Source organism: Acinonyx jubatus, chromosome C1, assembly GCF_027475565.1.
Source record: "Acinonyx jubatus isolate Ajub_Pintada_27869175 chromosome C1, VMU_Ajub_asm_v1.0, whole genome shotgun sequence".
In the NCBI taxonomy this organism is placed as follows: domain Eukaryota; kingdom Metazoa; phylum Chordata; class Mammalia; order Carnivora; family Felidae; genus Acinonyx; species Acinonyx jubatus.
Genome location: NC_069381.1, coordinates 217109198 through 217123633, shown reverse-complemented (window position 1 = coordinate 217123633; position 14436 = coordinate 217109198). Strand labels below are relative to the sequence as shown.

Here is a 14436-nt window from a genome sequence, read left to right as displayed (position 1 = left end):
TGGAGGGAGCAGGGCAGAGAGAGGGGACCTGAAGGTGAAGGATAAGAAGTAAAGAGAGGGGGGATCCAGGAACCAAGGTGGATATGAAGGGAGAAGGGGAATTGGGAGATAGAGGGGTGGAGGAAGCACCCCAGAGCCTTAGCCTGAATCTAGCCACTGGGGGCGGGTGTGGGAGGCGGCTAGGCTTCTTTGTATGTCTCTTTCCCCTCTTTCTAAGGGGCAGTCTGGGTTGAGAACCCCAGGCCCTGCGCCTGCAGAGAGCCCCGCCCTCTCTCCTAGAGGCCCCAGTTGCTTCCTTTGCAGAAAGTCCTTGTGCTGTTTCCCACCACTGTGCCTCTCTGCACATTTAGCCCAGTTCCCTGGACTGCGCTTGCTTTGCTCTTTGGAGAACTCCTGCGCATCCCCTGAAACCCTATTCAGGTCTCCTCTCTCCATAGTCTTCCCTAGAGACTCCTCAGTCCCCACAGCTAATCCTTTTTCTCTCCGTGACTTCAGTCCCCTTTGTCGACTCGTCCCGAACCAGGCCAGGAGCTCCCGCTCCGTGCCTTCCACAAACTTGCACGGAACCGCCAAAAACCGGCTTTGGAGTCCGGCAGAGCTTGAGGAGATCTTGGCTGTACTGCGTCCTGGCGCGGCGGTGGACGATTAACCCCATTGTCCCTCGGTTTCCGCAGGTGTCTCCCGGGCACACCCCACCATGCTCTCTTCCCGGGGTGCGGGGGGCGGGGGGGAGCGTAGGGGGCTTAGTGCTCTCCCCACGCTCTCCCTGAGACCTTGGCCCAGAGCCGGCTCACCGGCCTCTGCTGGACGTGGAGGTCGGTGCCCGTAGCGGACACAGGCGGCCGGGTTCCCGCGTCTCGCGGGGCTCAGGCGCAAGGCCCGCTAGCGCCGGGGCGTGGGGGGCTCGGCGGCCGCGGGCAGGCGGGGGCCCTGTGAGGTCACAGAGGGGCGCCCCCTGTTCCGCCAGGGACGCCCGGGGGCGGGGTGTGGTCTGGGGAGGGGCCGGGCGCGGGGATTGGTGGAGGCAGGGAGCGTCAGGCGCTGGGGCGGTGGGCAGGTCTCCAGGGAAACCCGACGCTCTGGGGCTCCGGGCGCTGCGCCGAGCGGGACGAGACTTGCGAGTGGGGCTGCGCTGCGCTGGCCGCCGCCCTGGGCGGACCGGGTGCAGTAGGTGTGAGCTCTCCGACCCTCGGTGCGGCCCGCGGCAGGGGCGCAGTCGGGATCCCGGCGGGAGCGCGGTGAGACGGGAAGGGGCGTGTCCCGGGGCTCTGCGCGTGGTCCCGACGCCCCCTGGGCCCGGCCCTCTGTCCTCCCGCGTCTGGGACAGGCAGGAAACTTGGGAGCCGACGTGCTTGTGTGAGGTCGGGTGAGGGCCGTCTCCCTGCCCTTGGTCCGGCCGCCCTCGCGGGCTGGCATCAGAGACCCGGGGGGAGGGGACGCCTGCTGTTCGGGGAGGAATATTGACTCCAACGTAGGGCCCTAAGGAGGTCGTGGGAGGGTGGCCCAGATGGCTCTTAATGTGTGGTTCCTGCCCCCACAGGAGGGACGCTGGCGGAGTTTCCAACAGGATGGGGGCATCGACCGGGTTAGGGGAGGGGGGCTTTGTTTCTCTGAGGCGGGTGGGGCTGTGGGCACGTCCCCGGGGCCCGCCAGGAGCTCTGAGGGCGGATGTGGGTCCCTGGCTTTGCTTTCAGGTTCGAAGGCCAGAGGCATGGAAAGTGGGTGTCCCTCAGCCTTGTATTATAAAGTCCCAGATGATGACATCTCTGAAAATCAGCTGGCAGGGAGGGGCGGCCAGCCTGCTGCCACCGACTTCCTGGGGACCCTAGAGATGCTCTCTACCAAAAGGTGTGGGGGCCCTCCTACCGGGGGGGGGGGGTGTTCCCAGCCCCACCCTGGGGACCAGACTTAGCTGGGATCCAGCGTTGGGGCAGGTGCTAAAAACCCCTAAAAGTTATTTTACCCCTCAAAAAGTAGTCTCTGGAGAGAGAGGAAGACCTGAGCGTCGTATCAGCAACCACTGAGAAAAATTACAACATGGGGTAGATGCAACACCCCCCGCCCCGGCCAGATGTCCACACTCCCTTCTAGCTAGGCCCCTCTGCTTTGGCCTAGCCTCGCCACGAGGGTTCCCAAGCCGGGCGGCTTCACACTATGGTGTTAACAGTGAGAGCCCACACCTCCCAGGCCTACTCTGGGCCAGGGGCTGGCTGCCCTCCCGGCCTAACCGGGGCATCTTGTGAAACCCTCCCTGTAGTCCTGTTGTACTTGTCCCTGTTGGTGGACTGCACTGTGCCTCCCTTCCCCCACTCACACTCCCGAAATTCGTGTTGAAGCCCTAACCCCCAACGTCCTGCTGGCTGGTGCTCCTCCACAGGCTCAGTGCAGGCTCGGGCCCTAGCCATCCTGGCCCCTGCCCTGGTCACCGTCACGTGAGGTCTGTTGGCTCAGGGGTGGGGGGCTCAGAAGCTCTGCCCTGCCTGCAGCTGCGCCTGCCCCCGCCGCCCCTGTCCCCCCTGCCCCTCCCCAGGCTCCAGCCCGAGACCCCGGTTGTCAGGCCGCCCTGCTCTTCTCTGGCAAGCACACCATCCTCCACGCACTGACACACGCAGCCCTGGAGGTGGGGCTTTTGGGGAGTGATTAGGCTTAGAGTTGTGGGGCCCCATGATGACATTAGTGCCCTTCTAAGAAGAGGAAGAAGCCGACACTTTCTTTCTCTGCCACATGAGGACACAGGTGCCATCTGTGAACTAGGAGCCTGGCCTTGTCTGGGAACCGAGTCTGCAGGCACCCTTAGATGTCTAGTGTCCCCCTCCAGAACCATGAGAATGGATGTTTGTGGCTCAAGCTCCCTGCCTGTGGGACTTTGCAATAGCCTGAGCGGACTGATAGAGTCCCTGTTTTACAGAGGAGAGAGGTCTCTGAGCCCCACGGGGACAGGGAGCCTGCCTGGTGGCAGAACCACATGGCCACCCTGCTCACCCGGCCAGCCAGCTGGGCATTTCCAATGACTCAACAGAGGGCCTTACGGCTGATTGTTGTGTTGGTAATTTTCTTGCTTTGTTTTAAAGTCATTTCCTTTGGCTTTTTGAGGAAATTTTCCATTTGTTCATGTTTTTATAGTCCATTACCTTTTCCTCTTAATAATTCAAAAAAAGGTTTGTTTTTTTTTTAATTTTTAAATTAAGCATGTAGTGTGTGTGCCCTGTGGCAAAGCAAGAAAAGTGGCACGTTAGTCTGCTGGGGCTGCGACAAAGTGCCACCCACAGGGTGCCTTAAACAATAGAGATGTATTGTCTTTCAGGCTGGAGGCTGGAGCCCAAGGTCAAGGTGTGGGCAGGGTGGTTTCTTCTGAGGGTGCGAGGGAGAATCTGTTCCAGATCTCCCTCCTTGCCTTGTAGACGGCTGTCTTCTCCCTGTGTCCACACATCATCTTCTCTCTGTGTGTTCCTCTGTGTCCAAACTTCTTTCCCTTGTCATAGTACAACAGTCACATTGGACTAGGCCCCCACTGATGACCTCCCTTTAACTTGGTTACCTTGTAAATGCACTCCCAGGTACAGTCCTGGGATGTAGGCTCTAACGTAAGAGTGTGTGTGTGTGTCTGTGTGTGCGCGCACGCGTGTGTGTGTTGGGGGCTGGGGGGAAACACAATTCAACCCATAAGCACAGATAAGCCAAAGAAGAAACAAACCAAAGCGCAGCCCTCAGATTTTTTCATTGTTGCATGTGTGTATCTGTTTTTCCTGGCTTCTTTCTTCAAATGCATAACAAAGTGGCAAATGGAGATTTTTGTGTTCACAGCAGCTGTATCCCTTCTTTGGGCAAAGCTTTGTGAAGCCTCTGTGACTCACGGCTGGCATTTGAGGGCTGGCTGGTGGAGGGGGCTCAAGGTCCGGGGGTTTCCATGCTTTCAGCAGCCCAGCTAGACCATCAGCCCGACAGTGGCACAGGTCTGTAGACCAGAGACATCGAGATACAGCATCCCCAGAGAGCCCTTAAGTTGAGAGGGAGGCAGAGAGGGGGGCCGTGTGTGTGACGGGGGCTGGGGGTAGGTCCCCCTTTAGGTCAGGATTTGTACTCTTAGCAAGAGCAGAAAAGAAGCCAGCTCGCCCTCGTGAACATTTTCTGCCCCTTGCGGTGCACCCGCCCATCCCTGCGGTCTCTCTTAGTGGGCAGCTGGCTGCTGCTCTTGGACCAAAGCTCCCTCTCCTTGTTCAGACCACCCACTGGTCCATGCGTGCCTGCCAGGTGTCTGCCTCCTGCCCAGCTGTGGGCCAGGCTGCTGGCCCCCGGGGGGAAGACCCTGCCGCGGCGCTCTGGGCTGCTGGTGGATGCAAGGCTGGCCCCGCAAACAGCTGGAGCTGGAACCCATCAGCTTCCAGGACACCGGCAGCCCTTTACCCGTGTTAGAGACTCGGGGTTGCACACTTCCTGTGTGACCTTGGGCAGTCACTGCATGCCCGTGCCTCAGTTTCCCGCTCTGCAAAATGGGAGTGGCAAGAGCGTCTGCCTCGGGATTGTTGGAGGAAGAGACGAGACGGCGTGTGTTCTCTGCACGTGGTCCCCCCCTCAGGCTGGTTCCAGCATTGATCTTCCTCGCCGCCCCCCCCCCCACTTCACCTTCCTAGGGACATCCTAGAGGCCCCGGAGGAGGAAGAGGAGTCCGAGGGTCCCCCCAGGAAGCAGGACCTGAAGGAGGCCTACATCCAGCTGGTCCGAGGCGTGCAGGAGTGGCGGGACGGCTGTGTGTACCAAGGGGACTTCGGGCTGGACATGAAGCTGGGATACGGTGAATTCTCTTGGCCCACGGGCGAGGTAGGTGGCTTCCGCGGCTGTCCCCCGCCAGGGCCTGGCTGTCTCTTTTCTTCTAAGAGGGGTGTGAGACAGACTTGCCCGTCTCCGGCAGGAAGGGTGCTGGGCTTGTGTCTTTTCTACCTTCCAGAGAGAAACCTTCCAGAAACTTCCAGAGAGAAACATTCTCACAGATGTCCAGGGTCACACATGCAGTTGGCCTGGGCGTTCCCGGGCTGCGGCTTGGGAAGGGTCACTTACGATAGATTCTCACTCTGGGCAGCTGTTCAAAAACTTCAAATTACTGCATGGAGCTGTATGTACGTCGGTGAAATTGCATCGTATTTAGGGTTAAAGAGAAGGGAAGGATCTTTTTAGCAATCAGATGGGAGCAGGCTCCAGAGCCCACGCAGTAGGCCGCGTCCAGGACCCCAGCGGAGACTCCCGGAGACCTGTGGGAGCTCCGCAGGTGCCTGGGGGAGGGCACAGCGGCCTGGCCTGTGGCACAGGCCACAGGCCTGGCCGACACCTGTAGCCGCGGCTGCCTGCTTGTGCAGTGGGGAGATTTCCAGAGCGTGGGTCCTACCGCGAGCTGGGGAGACGGCCCCGTAGGGTACTTTCGTTCAGATCCAGGCCCAGTGGGGTCCAGGCTCAGAAGAGCAGCCGGGGCTGGGTGTGTCAGTGCGTGGAGGATGGCGTGCTTGCCAGAGGAGAGCAGGGCGGCCTGATAAGCGGGGTCTCGGGCCGGAGCCTGGGAGCGGCAGGGGCGGGGGGACAGGCGCAGCTGCAGGCAGGGGCGAACCTTCCCCCGCACCCCCTCCGATCCCTCTCCCAGAACGCACCTCAAGCTCAGACGAGCCTCCAGACCTCGGGTGACCGGGAGTCCGGGGCCGAAGCCTGTGTTGAGTGCAAGCCACCGTGACACTGGTGGTTCAAGCGCTGACTCCCGTGGCTCCGGGACTGGCACTGAAACCAGTCCTCGGCTAGTTTCTTTCTTTTACCCCATGCCGTGGTGTCCCGTGCCCTCGTTCGTGGCTGTGGGAGGTTGGGCGTGCCGGCCTGTCCCGCGGAGCCCGGGTTCCACTGTGAGGGAGACCACGGGGGGCGGGTGTGGTGGCGGGGCCTCGGCCTCATTACTGCCTGGCGGGACCTCCGGGTCGGCGGAGCAGCTGCTTGTGCAGCCGAGACAGCTCACAGGCCGGAGAGGCCAGGGGGACGAGAGGGTGTGCCACCCACCAGCGGTGACCCTACACGCGTTAATGGCCCGAGCACATCAGCCCTGGCCGGTCAGACGCAGCTCGTGGTGTGAGTGCCGGGGTGGGGACGGATGGGGTGGCTGTGGAAGGGCCTCCCTCCAATGCTGCTTTCTCCTGGGGTGGGGGGGGGGGGCAGAGAGCCTTCTCCCGCGTACGGACCGACGCTCGTACACGGTTGTTTTCGAGTCGGGTGGACTCCGTTTTCCCCCACAAAGTGGTGCGGGTGTTGGCAGGAGCGGGCAGCCCCTGGCCTCATGCCCCTCTGCTCCGCGTGTCCTCGTGCTCGACATTCTCTTCAGAAGTGCTGGCGGAGCCCACGTTCAACCCAGGCAGCTCTGAAAAGGGCCTTCGTTGGCTCTTACGATGGGAAAGCCCATCAGCGGGGCTCTGCAGCCCGAGGCCTGGCTGGTCCGGGGACTCTGATGACCTTGTCGGGCCCCCTCTCTCCCCGTCTCTGTGTTGGCGCCCAGACTAACCTTCCGCCATCTGGCGAGCCTGTGGGAGCTACGCCTGACACTTCTGGGGGAGAGGAGGGGCCCTGGGGACACTGGTCTGGCCCCGGGCATGGGTCCCGTGGCCAAACCCAAATTGAGGCCGGGGCCGGGGGTCGGGCATCGTCTGGTCGGACAGACCTGGTCACTGGTGCCTGGTCCGTCAGCCACCAGCCCCACGGGGAGTCCTCTCCGTTACCAGGGGACAGAGGAGGGCACGAAAGCACCCTCACCTGGGGTCCCGTTCCTACAGAGCCGTCTCCGAGCGTCGCAGGACCGGCCTGCGGCTGGCTGGCACGGGAAGAGCTCGCAATGGGCGTCACGTTGTTTGACCCTCCTGAGGCCCCAGCAGGGAGGCGGCCGGCACAGACCCGCCACCGGCATTTGTGGGGCTTGGGCCACGAGCGGAGGCCGGCGTCCGTGGCTCAGTGTAGCCACACCAGTGTTCCGGCGCAGGCCCATAGCTTGCCCCTGGGGTCACACGTGGCCCCCCCCCACCCCCCCCGTCCCCGCCAGCCTGCTGCCTATAAACCCAGGCAGGCGTGGAGCTGAGCCCGGGTCGGGGCTCCGGCCCAAACCCAGGCGTTGCTCCGCAGTGGTGGCCATTCCGGCACCTCTCCAGATTCCCCTACCGGAGGTAGGGCAGGCGACACGGGGGCCACTGGGGCCCGACCGCCTGGCACCCGCTCTGTGTGACATAGGTGACGTCTCTCATAGACTCGTTCGGCCCCCGAACTTGAAGGGGCCCCGTGGCCAGGTGCCCCTGTGGTCCGCCTCACTGCCAGCCTGGCGGGCTGCCTCCACCTGGGGGGCTTCCTGGAAGGCCGGGGCAGGGGGTGGCCAGGAGCAGCTTCTCGGACACAGCCTGTCACTGAGCGCTCTTCACAGTCGTACCGCGGGCAGTTTTACCGGGACCACCGCCACGGGCTGGGCACCTACCAGTGGCCCGACGGCTCCAGCTTCACTGGCATGTTTTACCTCAGCTACCGAGAGGGCTACGGCACCATGTACCTGAAGACCAGGCTCTTCCAGGTGAGGGGGCGGGGCCACAGGGGAGAGGGGGCGGGGCCACCCTGTGGGGGTGGGGGGGCAGGACTACCCCAGGTGCAGGTGAGGGGGCAGGGCCACGGGGTGTGAGGGGCGGGGCCACCAGGGGAGGGGGAGGGGCCGCCAGGGGGTGAGGAGGTGGGGCAGCCCCGGGGGGAGGGGGGTGGGGGGGGAGGAAGGATGAAGGAGCGGCCCCCCCCAAGGGGTGTGTGAGTGTGAAGGAGGGTGAGGGGGCGGGGTGCCCCTGGTGAGGGGAGGTGTGGGGGTGTGAGGGGGCAAGGCTGCCCCAGATGTGGGTGACAGGTGAGGCCGCCCTGGAGTTGGGGGTGAGGGGGGAGGGTCACCCCGGGTGCAGATGATGGGGCGGGGCCACCCCTGATGCAGATGACGGGCGGGGTTCTGTGTGCTCAGGCCACTGGACAGAAAGATACTTAGGTCCTGGGGAAGTTTATTTGTGTAACAAGTGGTAACTTCCTTATTTTTAAAGATCGTTAACGGTACCAATAATAAGGTTCGTGAAAAGAAAAGGAACAAGAATGAGAAGACAGGATGCTTCATGATCCCATTTTCCAGAGCAGGGAGTTGTGTATCCTTTAGATTAAGCTGCAAATGCACTGTAATATTTACTTTTTTATACATGAGCTGGATCATTCCACATAGATTGTCTCGAAGCTTGTCTTTTTTAAAAAAAAAATTTTTTTAATGTTTATTTTTGAGACAGAGAGAGACAGGGCATGAACGAGGGAGGGTCAGAGAGAGAGGGAGACACAGATTCCGAAGCAGGCTCCAGGCTCTGAGCTGTCAGCACAGAGCCGGACGTGGGGCTTGAACTCACGAGCTGTGAGATCAGGACCTGAGCCGAAGTCGGCCGCTCAACTGACTGAGCCACCCAGGCACCCCTTGAAGCTTGTCTTTATTTGTGGAGGACCTTCCTGGTTTTGCAGAAACAGTTGCCTTTCCTCCTTTTATTTCCGGACGGCGTAACTTAGGGTACAGTCCACCCCCTTGAGTGTGCAGTTGTGAAGGTTTTCACGAGCGTGGAGTTATGTGACTACTACTGCCGTCAATGTACAGGACGGCTCCTTCTCCGCTCCTGCCGGTGCCCCTTTGGGACCGGTCTCTCCTCCCACCCCAGCCCTGGCCAGTTGCTTTGCAGATGATTTGCCTTTGCAAGAATACCAGGCTAGTGAAATACAGTAGGTAGACTTTTGAGGCTGGTGCCTTTCACTTAGCGATCGTATTGAAGATTCATCTGCCTTGTGGTGAGTCCGCAGCTCCTTCCTTAGCGCGGAGCACTGTTCCGAGTGCACGGCGCCATTCTCCATTCCCAGCTGACAGACGCTCGTTTCCAGCTTTTGTTGATTATGAATCAAGCTGCTGTAAACATTTATATATGGTGTTTTGTGTGCGTGTTCGTGTGCAAGCATTGTACCCTGTCCGAGCCCCTAATATATACTGGACTCCATCTCCAGCCCCACCCCCTCAGCTCTCGGTGACGCTGCTCTGCTTTTCATCACAACGTCCCCTTTTCCGTTGTTTCAGATCAGTGGAATGGGTGTTCCTGCGTGTTCGATTTCTCTGGCTTAGGGCGTGATTCTTTTGAGATTCGTACGTATTTGCATATGGCAGCAATTTGTTTCTTTTGCGGCGAGCTAGTATATTCCGTTGTGTGGATTCGAGACACGTGTTTTACTGATTCGCCAATAGCTACACGTTTGAGTTCTTTCACGTTTTTGGTTATTTTGAGTAAAACTGCTAAAAACGTTTGATTCCAAGTCTTCACGTGCACACACGTCTATCTTTTCATTTGGGTAAATACTGCGAGCGGGATCGCTGGCCGTAGGTGACGTGTGTGGCCAGTTTCGCAAGAAACCTCCAAAGGGTTTTCCAAAGTGGTACTGTTTTCCATTTCAGCCACCAAATACAAAGGTAGTAGTTGCTCCACACCTTTGTCAGCACTTGGCGTTGTCTATTATTTTCATTTCAGCCACTCATGGGGCGCCTGGGCAGCTCAGTCAGGTAAGCAGCTGACTTCAGCTCAGGTCATGATCTCTTGGTTTGTGGGTTCGAGCCCCACATCGGGGCTGTGCTGACAGCTCAGTCTGAAGCCTGATTTGGATTCTGTCTCCCTCTCTTTCTGCCCCTCTGCTCATGCTGTATCTCTGTCTCTCAAGAATAAATAAACATTAAAAAAATTAATTTTAGGGGCGCCTGGGTGGCGCAGTCGGTGAAGCGTTCCGACTTCAGCCAGGTCACGATCTCGCGGTCTGTGAGTTCGAGCCCCACGTCAGGCTCTGGGCTGATGGCTCAGAGCCTGGAGCCTGTTTCCGATTCTGTGTCTCCCTCTCTGTCTCTGCCCCTCCCCCGTTCATGCTCTGTCTCTCTCAGTCCCAAAAATAAATAAAAAACGTTGAAAAAAAAATTAATTTTAGCCACTCATAGGCTTATCGATTTTTCTTTCCCTGGTTCTTGCTTTTTTACGTCCTAGTTACGCAATTTTAGCTTAATCCAAGTTTCCTAAGATTTTCGTCTGTGTTCTCTTCTGCGTGTCATGGTTTTGGCTCTGACATTTAGGTCTGGGATCCGTTCTGAGTTAATGTTTGCACTGCACGTGAAGCAGCGGTTGGCTGGGCCTCCTCCCCTCCCCCGCCTCCACCTGTAGGCGGCCGGCTGATCCGGTGCCATCGGTCGAGAAGACTGTCATTTCTCTACTGCTGCTTTCGTACCTTTGTTAAAAACCACACTCGGAGACACGTGTCTGGCCGTCTTTCTTCATGTGATGTCGGGACTGATCCGTGGGTGCTGGTGTCTGCAGTCCTTTTCCGTGGGTTCCGACGGCCTCCTCACCTTACTTGTTGTGATTTTGGACAATATCGCCGGACCGTCATTTCATTAGAGGGCGCAAGTTGGTGACACTCTAAATCTACGATCCCTCCTTCATTTATTAACTAGAGTTCTTTTGTCTACGACAGCCTTCATCAACCGTTTGGTTACTTTGAGGTAGTTTTATGGGGAAGGCGAAATGACACTTGATCTTTTCCTTTTTTGCCCCTCGTCAGGGTAATAAGTGGATGATTACCTAACACTCTTCAATGGCGATCGGTGGAGCTTACTCGGGTTTTTTGTTTGTTTGTTTGTTTCTCGGATCTGTAGAAACTCACGGATTTTAGTCTATTTGGTGTATCTCAGTACATTGTGGTGGTTACGCTTTTGGATGCCCAAATCGTCACTCTTTGGTCGGGGGAGTTTGGTTTTTGCTTTAGTTTGGTTCTTGCCGTAGGCATAGCTCCACCAGGTGCTGGTGGTTTTCTTGCCTTTTGTTGGGGCAAGGAGACCCCAGCTCATCCATACACTTCCTGCCCTGGTCCCAGGATTGACTGTTGACCTGGCCTGGTTCCTAGATGGGGCGTGGTGTGGAGAAACCACCGTTTGGGTGTTTATTACTATCGTGTTGGCTGGTTTTCATTTGTAGGCTTTTTCAGTAGCAGATCTAGATTTTTTTTTTTTTTTTTCTCTCTAAATGAGAAAAGACACCGTCAGTTCATACAGACGTCTCCGGCTCCAGTTTGGGAGTACAGGGCTTTTTACTCAACAGCCATGGTGTCGTATTTGCACGTCTTTCCAATTAGTCTTCAAAATCTTTGTTTCTAACGTTAGCAAATTTCCGATTTATTTCCCCCCGTGAAACATGTATGACGGTTTCAGAATGACGGCATAGCATTAGCTCCAGCGCCGTGCCTCCTAAAACAACTCAGGGCTCCTTTCCTGCCTTTTGTCCCTGGGACCCATCCCACTGGGAAGGTGGAATCCAATCACGTGAGCTACTGTCCGTCCGTGCTGCCTGGAGGTAGAGCTAGGTTCACTTGTGTTGCTTTTATTGTTTAGGATTTGATTTTTACCATCTCGCTTTAATTTAGTTTGGTAATTCAGTAAAAAATGGATATTTTTCTGAAGGCAAATCTAGCAAACAGGGTTCCCCCACAGGAGTCCAGCTTCCACTGTTTCTATCCGGAGTCCTCTCTCGTCACCGGGGATTGTTTGTACAGCTTCCTCTTTGCATTTACACACCAGGAGCACACGTGCACACACGTTCCTCCCCACGTAGGCAGTGGGATGTGCACCCTGCACGCTTCCCTGGGCCGCCTGTGGTTGCCCTTCCTCCCGACAGCCCAGACCCCCTCCTCACTGCTCGGGAAGGGCCAACCACACGCGCACTTTCCTCCGGCCTTTGTGGTGCCGAGGGGCGCCCTGGTGACGGTCTCGCCAGTTAATGGTTCCACGCTTTTGTCGGTGATCTTTGGGATACGTTCCTAGAGGGGGATTGTTTGGTCACAAAGTAAATGATATCAAAGGCAATTTTTTAAGCCTGTGGCGTGTAGTGTCCTGGAGACACATTCTCCTTTCTTTAACCGTCGACATTACTGCCATTATATTTTACTAGTAACGTAACCGTTAGCGTTATTAAGAGCTTGCTGCTAGACGTACTGTTGTGAACGTATGTGTGACTATAGCTTTGATCACGTTGGGATTGTTTCCTTACGATGTTGAGGAGATTATGTCCTTATGATAGCATCCTAGAAATGGAGCTCTTGGGTCAGCTCTCGGGGCATGAACGCCTTTGGTCTCCGCACAGACCCCCAGCAGCTGCCTTTCCGACCGCCTGCCTCCCTGCACCCCCTTTCCTTGCCCCGTCCGCAGTCTTCCTTCTCGGCCCATCCATCCTGTGGCTTCCGCTGCCTCGGTGACGCTCCGGCGCTGCCAGCATGAATGCGCACCGCCTCCCCCCGGCCCCCGACCCTTTCACAGACCGCGGCGGCACTCGGTGCCCTACTGCCACTCGGCAGATTCTCCCGGAAGTGCCTCTGCCGTCCCCACCCAGCTGCTTTGCACGATGAAGTCCTCTTCGGCGTGTCTTACTGTTCCTTTCATGTTCTTTCCTCTGCTCTAGACTGTGAACTTCTTGTGGGGGACTGTGTAGCTCAGAGACTTACACCCCAAGTAAGTCTGCAAGCCCGGGGCTCTGAGATAGAGGCCCGGTCCCAGGGTCACAGGCGAGGCCGTGGCACCAGGGAGTGACACAGAGGTCCCTGCTGCGGCTCCCAGTGACCTCCGGATGCCCTTCAGAGCCAGCTCTCCTGGGAAGCCGGGCCCCTCTCCGAGCTTCCCGTCCCTTTTTGTGGGCCCAGCATTACCTTTCATCCAAGGCCCTCTTGGCCCTCCCCTCGCCACACATCCCCCACCCAGCACAGACCACCCCACCCAGCGGAAGGGCCTCGAGAGGCCCAGAAATCACTGCACTCTGCTGGGTTCATGGGAAGCGGGGGGGTTAGCTCCCTTTCCCCCCTCCCTCCACCTGTCTCCTCAGGTCACACCTGCCAGAGTCTCTCTGACCCAGGGCCCCGCATCTCCGCTGCCCCGGGTGGCTGGGCTGGGCCCACAATGTCACTGCTACAAGGGGTTCCCTGAAATGAGCCCACACGTGGTATCCCTGACACGCTTCCGCCTTGAGACTCCCGGTGATGTCCCCACCTTACCGGTAAGGCCACTGCTGACCACCCCGGGTCCGAAGCACCTTTCTCCCCCAGTGCATTCCATATTTACACGTTTGCTCTGGGACACCATGTCGGGTGCATACGCGGCCTCCGTAAGTATTTGTTGACTGAATGACGACGTTTCTCCTGGAATTTTGTTTTTCTTTGATTTTGAGAAAACGGTTGCAAAGCTTAGGGCCCTGCTGAACAACGTCTCTTGCCCTGGTGACTTTCGTTTCGCAGGGGCTGTACAAAGCGGACCAACGGTTTGGGCCGGGCGTGGAGACCTACCCGGACGGCAGGCAGGACGTCGGGCTGTGGGTCCGGGAGCACCTCATCAAGCTGTGCACGGAGGTTCCCTGCAGCTTCTCCATCCACAACTACCCCGAGTACTCGGGCTTCCTCACTCACTCTCCTGCTAGACTCAGCCTCTCGGATGAGGAGAAGGTGGACCGGGACCAGCCGGAGGGACAGGACCCCTTTTTCTACGACTATAAGCGGTTTCTTCTGAACGATGACCTGACTCTGCCTCCAGAAATGCACATTTACTCGACCGACAACAGCCACCTGCCCATGACCTGCTCTTTCCGCAAAGAATTAGATGCCCAAATCTTCCTTAATGACATTCCTCCATTTGCTGAGGATGAAGAGCCCTGGTTTATAAAAAATGAGACCCCTCTGATGGTCAAAATCCAGAAGCAAACCTACAAATACAGGTAACTTGCCCCATCTTTCTTTCCCTCCCATGACGGGCCCGTGCTCGGGGCTGGGCTCCTGGGAGGCCTCTCGCACCTGGCTGAGTAACTCGCAGGGTTATTTCTTGGGTTCACGTAAAGGTGCTTCTCCTGTTTGAGGCAGTGCAACGACGAAGGGGGAGGGAGAGCCGTGTGGGGCCGGTGAGCTGGGACACACGCCCTGGGTTGTGAGCATGCAGATGCAGGCGGGTGCTGTGGCATCGATGTCTGCACAGGGGCCTGGGATCCTGCTCACCTGCTCTCGGGAGAAGGAGTGGTCCGGAGGTTGCTGGGGAGCACGGAGTGAGGGCAGTCCCTAGAAGAGTGTAGAGCCTTGGGAGGAGCTGTGGAATAGGGTCAGCTGGGTTGATGGAGCCGAGTTCAAATCCTGGCTCTGAGACCTTGCGTGTGTTTGCTCTGTGCAGGTCGGAGCCCGTGCTCCAGCCTCTGTGGGTCATGTCTGCACACAAGGTGCACACGAAGAGATGTATGAGAGCGGGGCTGAGCAGAGAGCCGAGGGTGGGAGAGCCGGGTAGGGGTGGGCTGGGGGCTGGCTGACCCTCTGGCTTCTCGACGTCTGGGA

At 58.1% G+C, this 14436-nt stretch overlaps 1 protein-coding gene across 1 annotated transcript in view; it reads left to right on the top strand.

Annotated features, from left to right (window-relative positions):
• The first annotated feature begins 1032 nt into the window (after positions 1 to 1032).
• Positions 1033 to 14436, top strand: part of ANKMY1 (ankyrin repeat and MYND domain containing 1) — a 43767-nt gene continuing 30363 nt past the window's right edge. The window contains 5 exon segments of the mRNA XM_053216037.1: positions 1033 to 1238; positions 1695 to 1848; positions 4632 to 4818; positions 7430 to 7573; positions 13363 to 13835. Coding sequence (XP_053072012.1) covers positions 1712 to 1848; positions 4632 to 4818; positions 7430 to 7573; positions 13363 to 13835 — 941 coding nt within the window. The 5' untranslated portion in view covers positions 1033 to 1238; positions 1695 to 1711.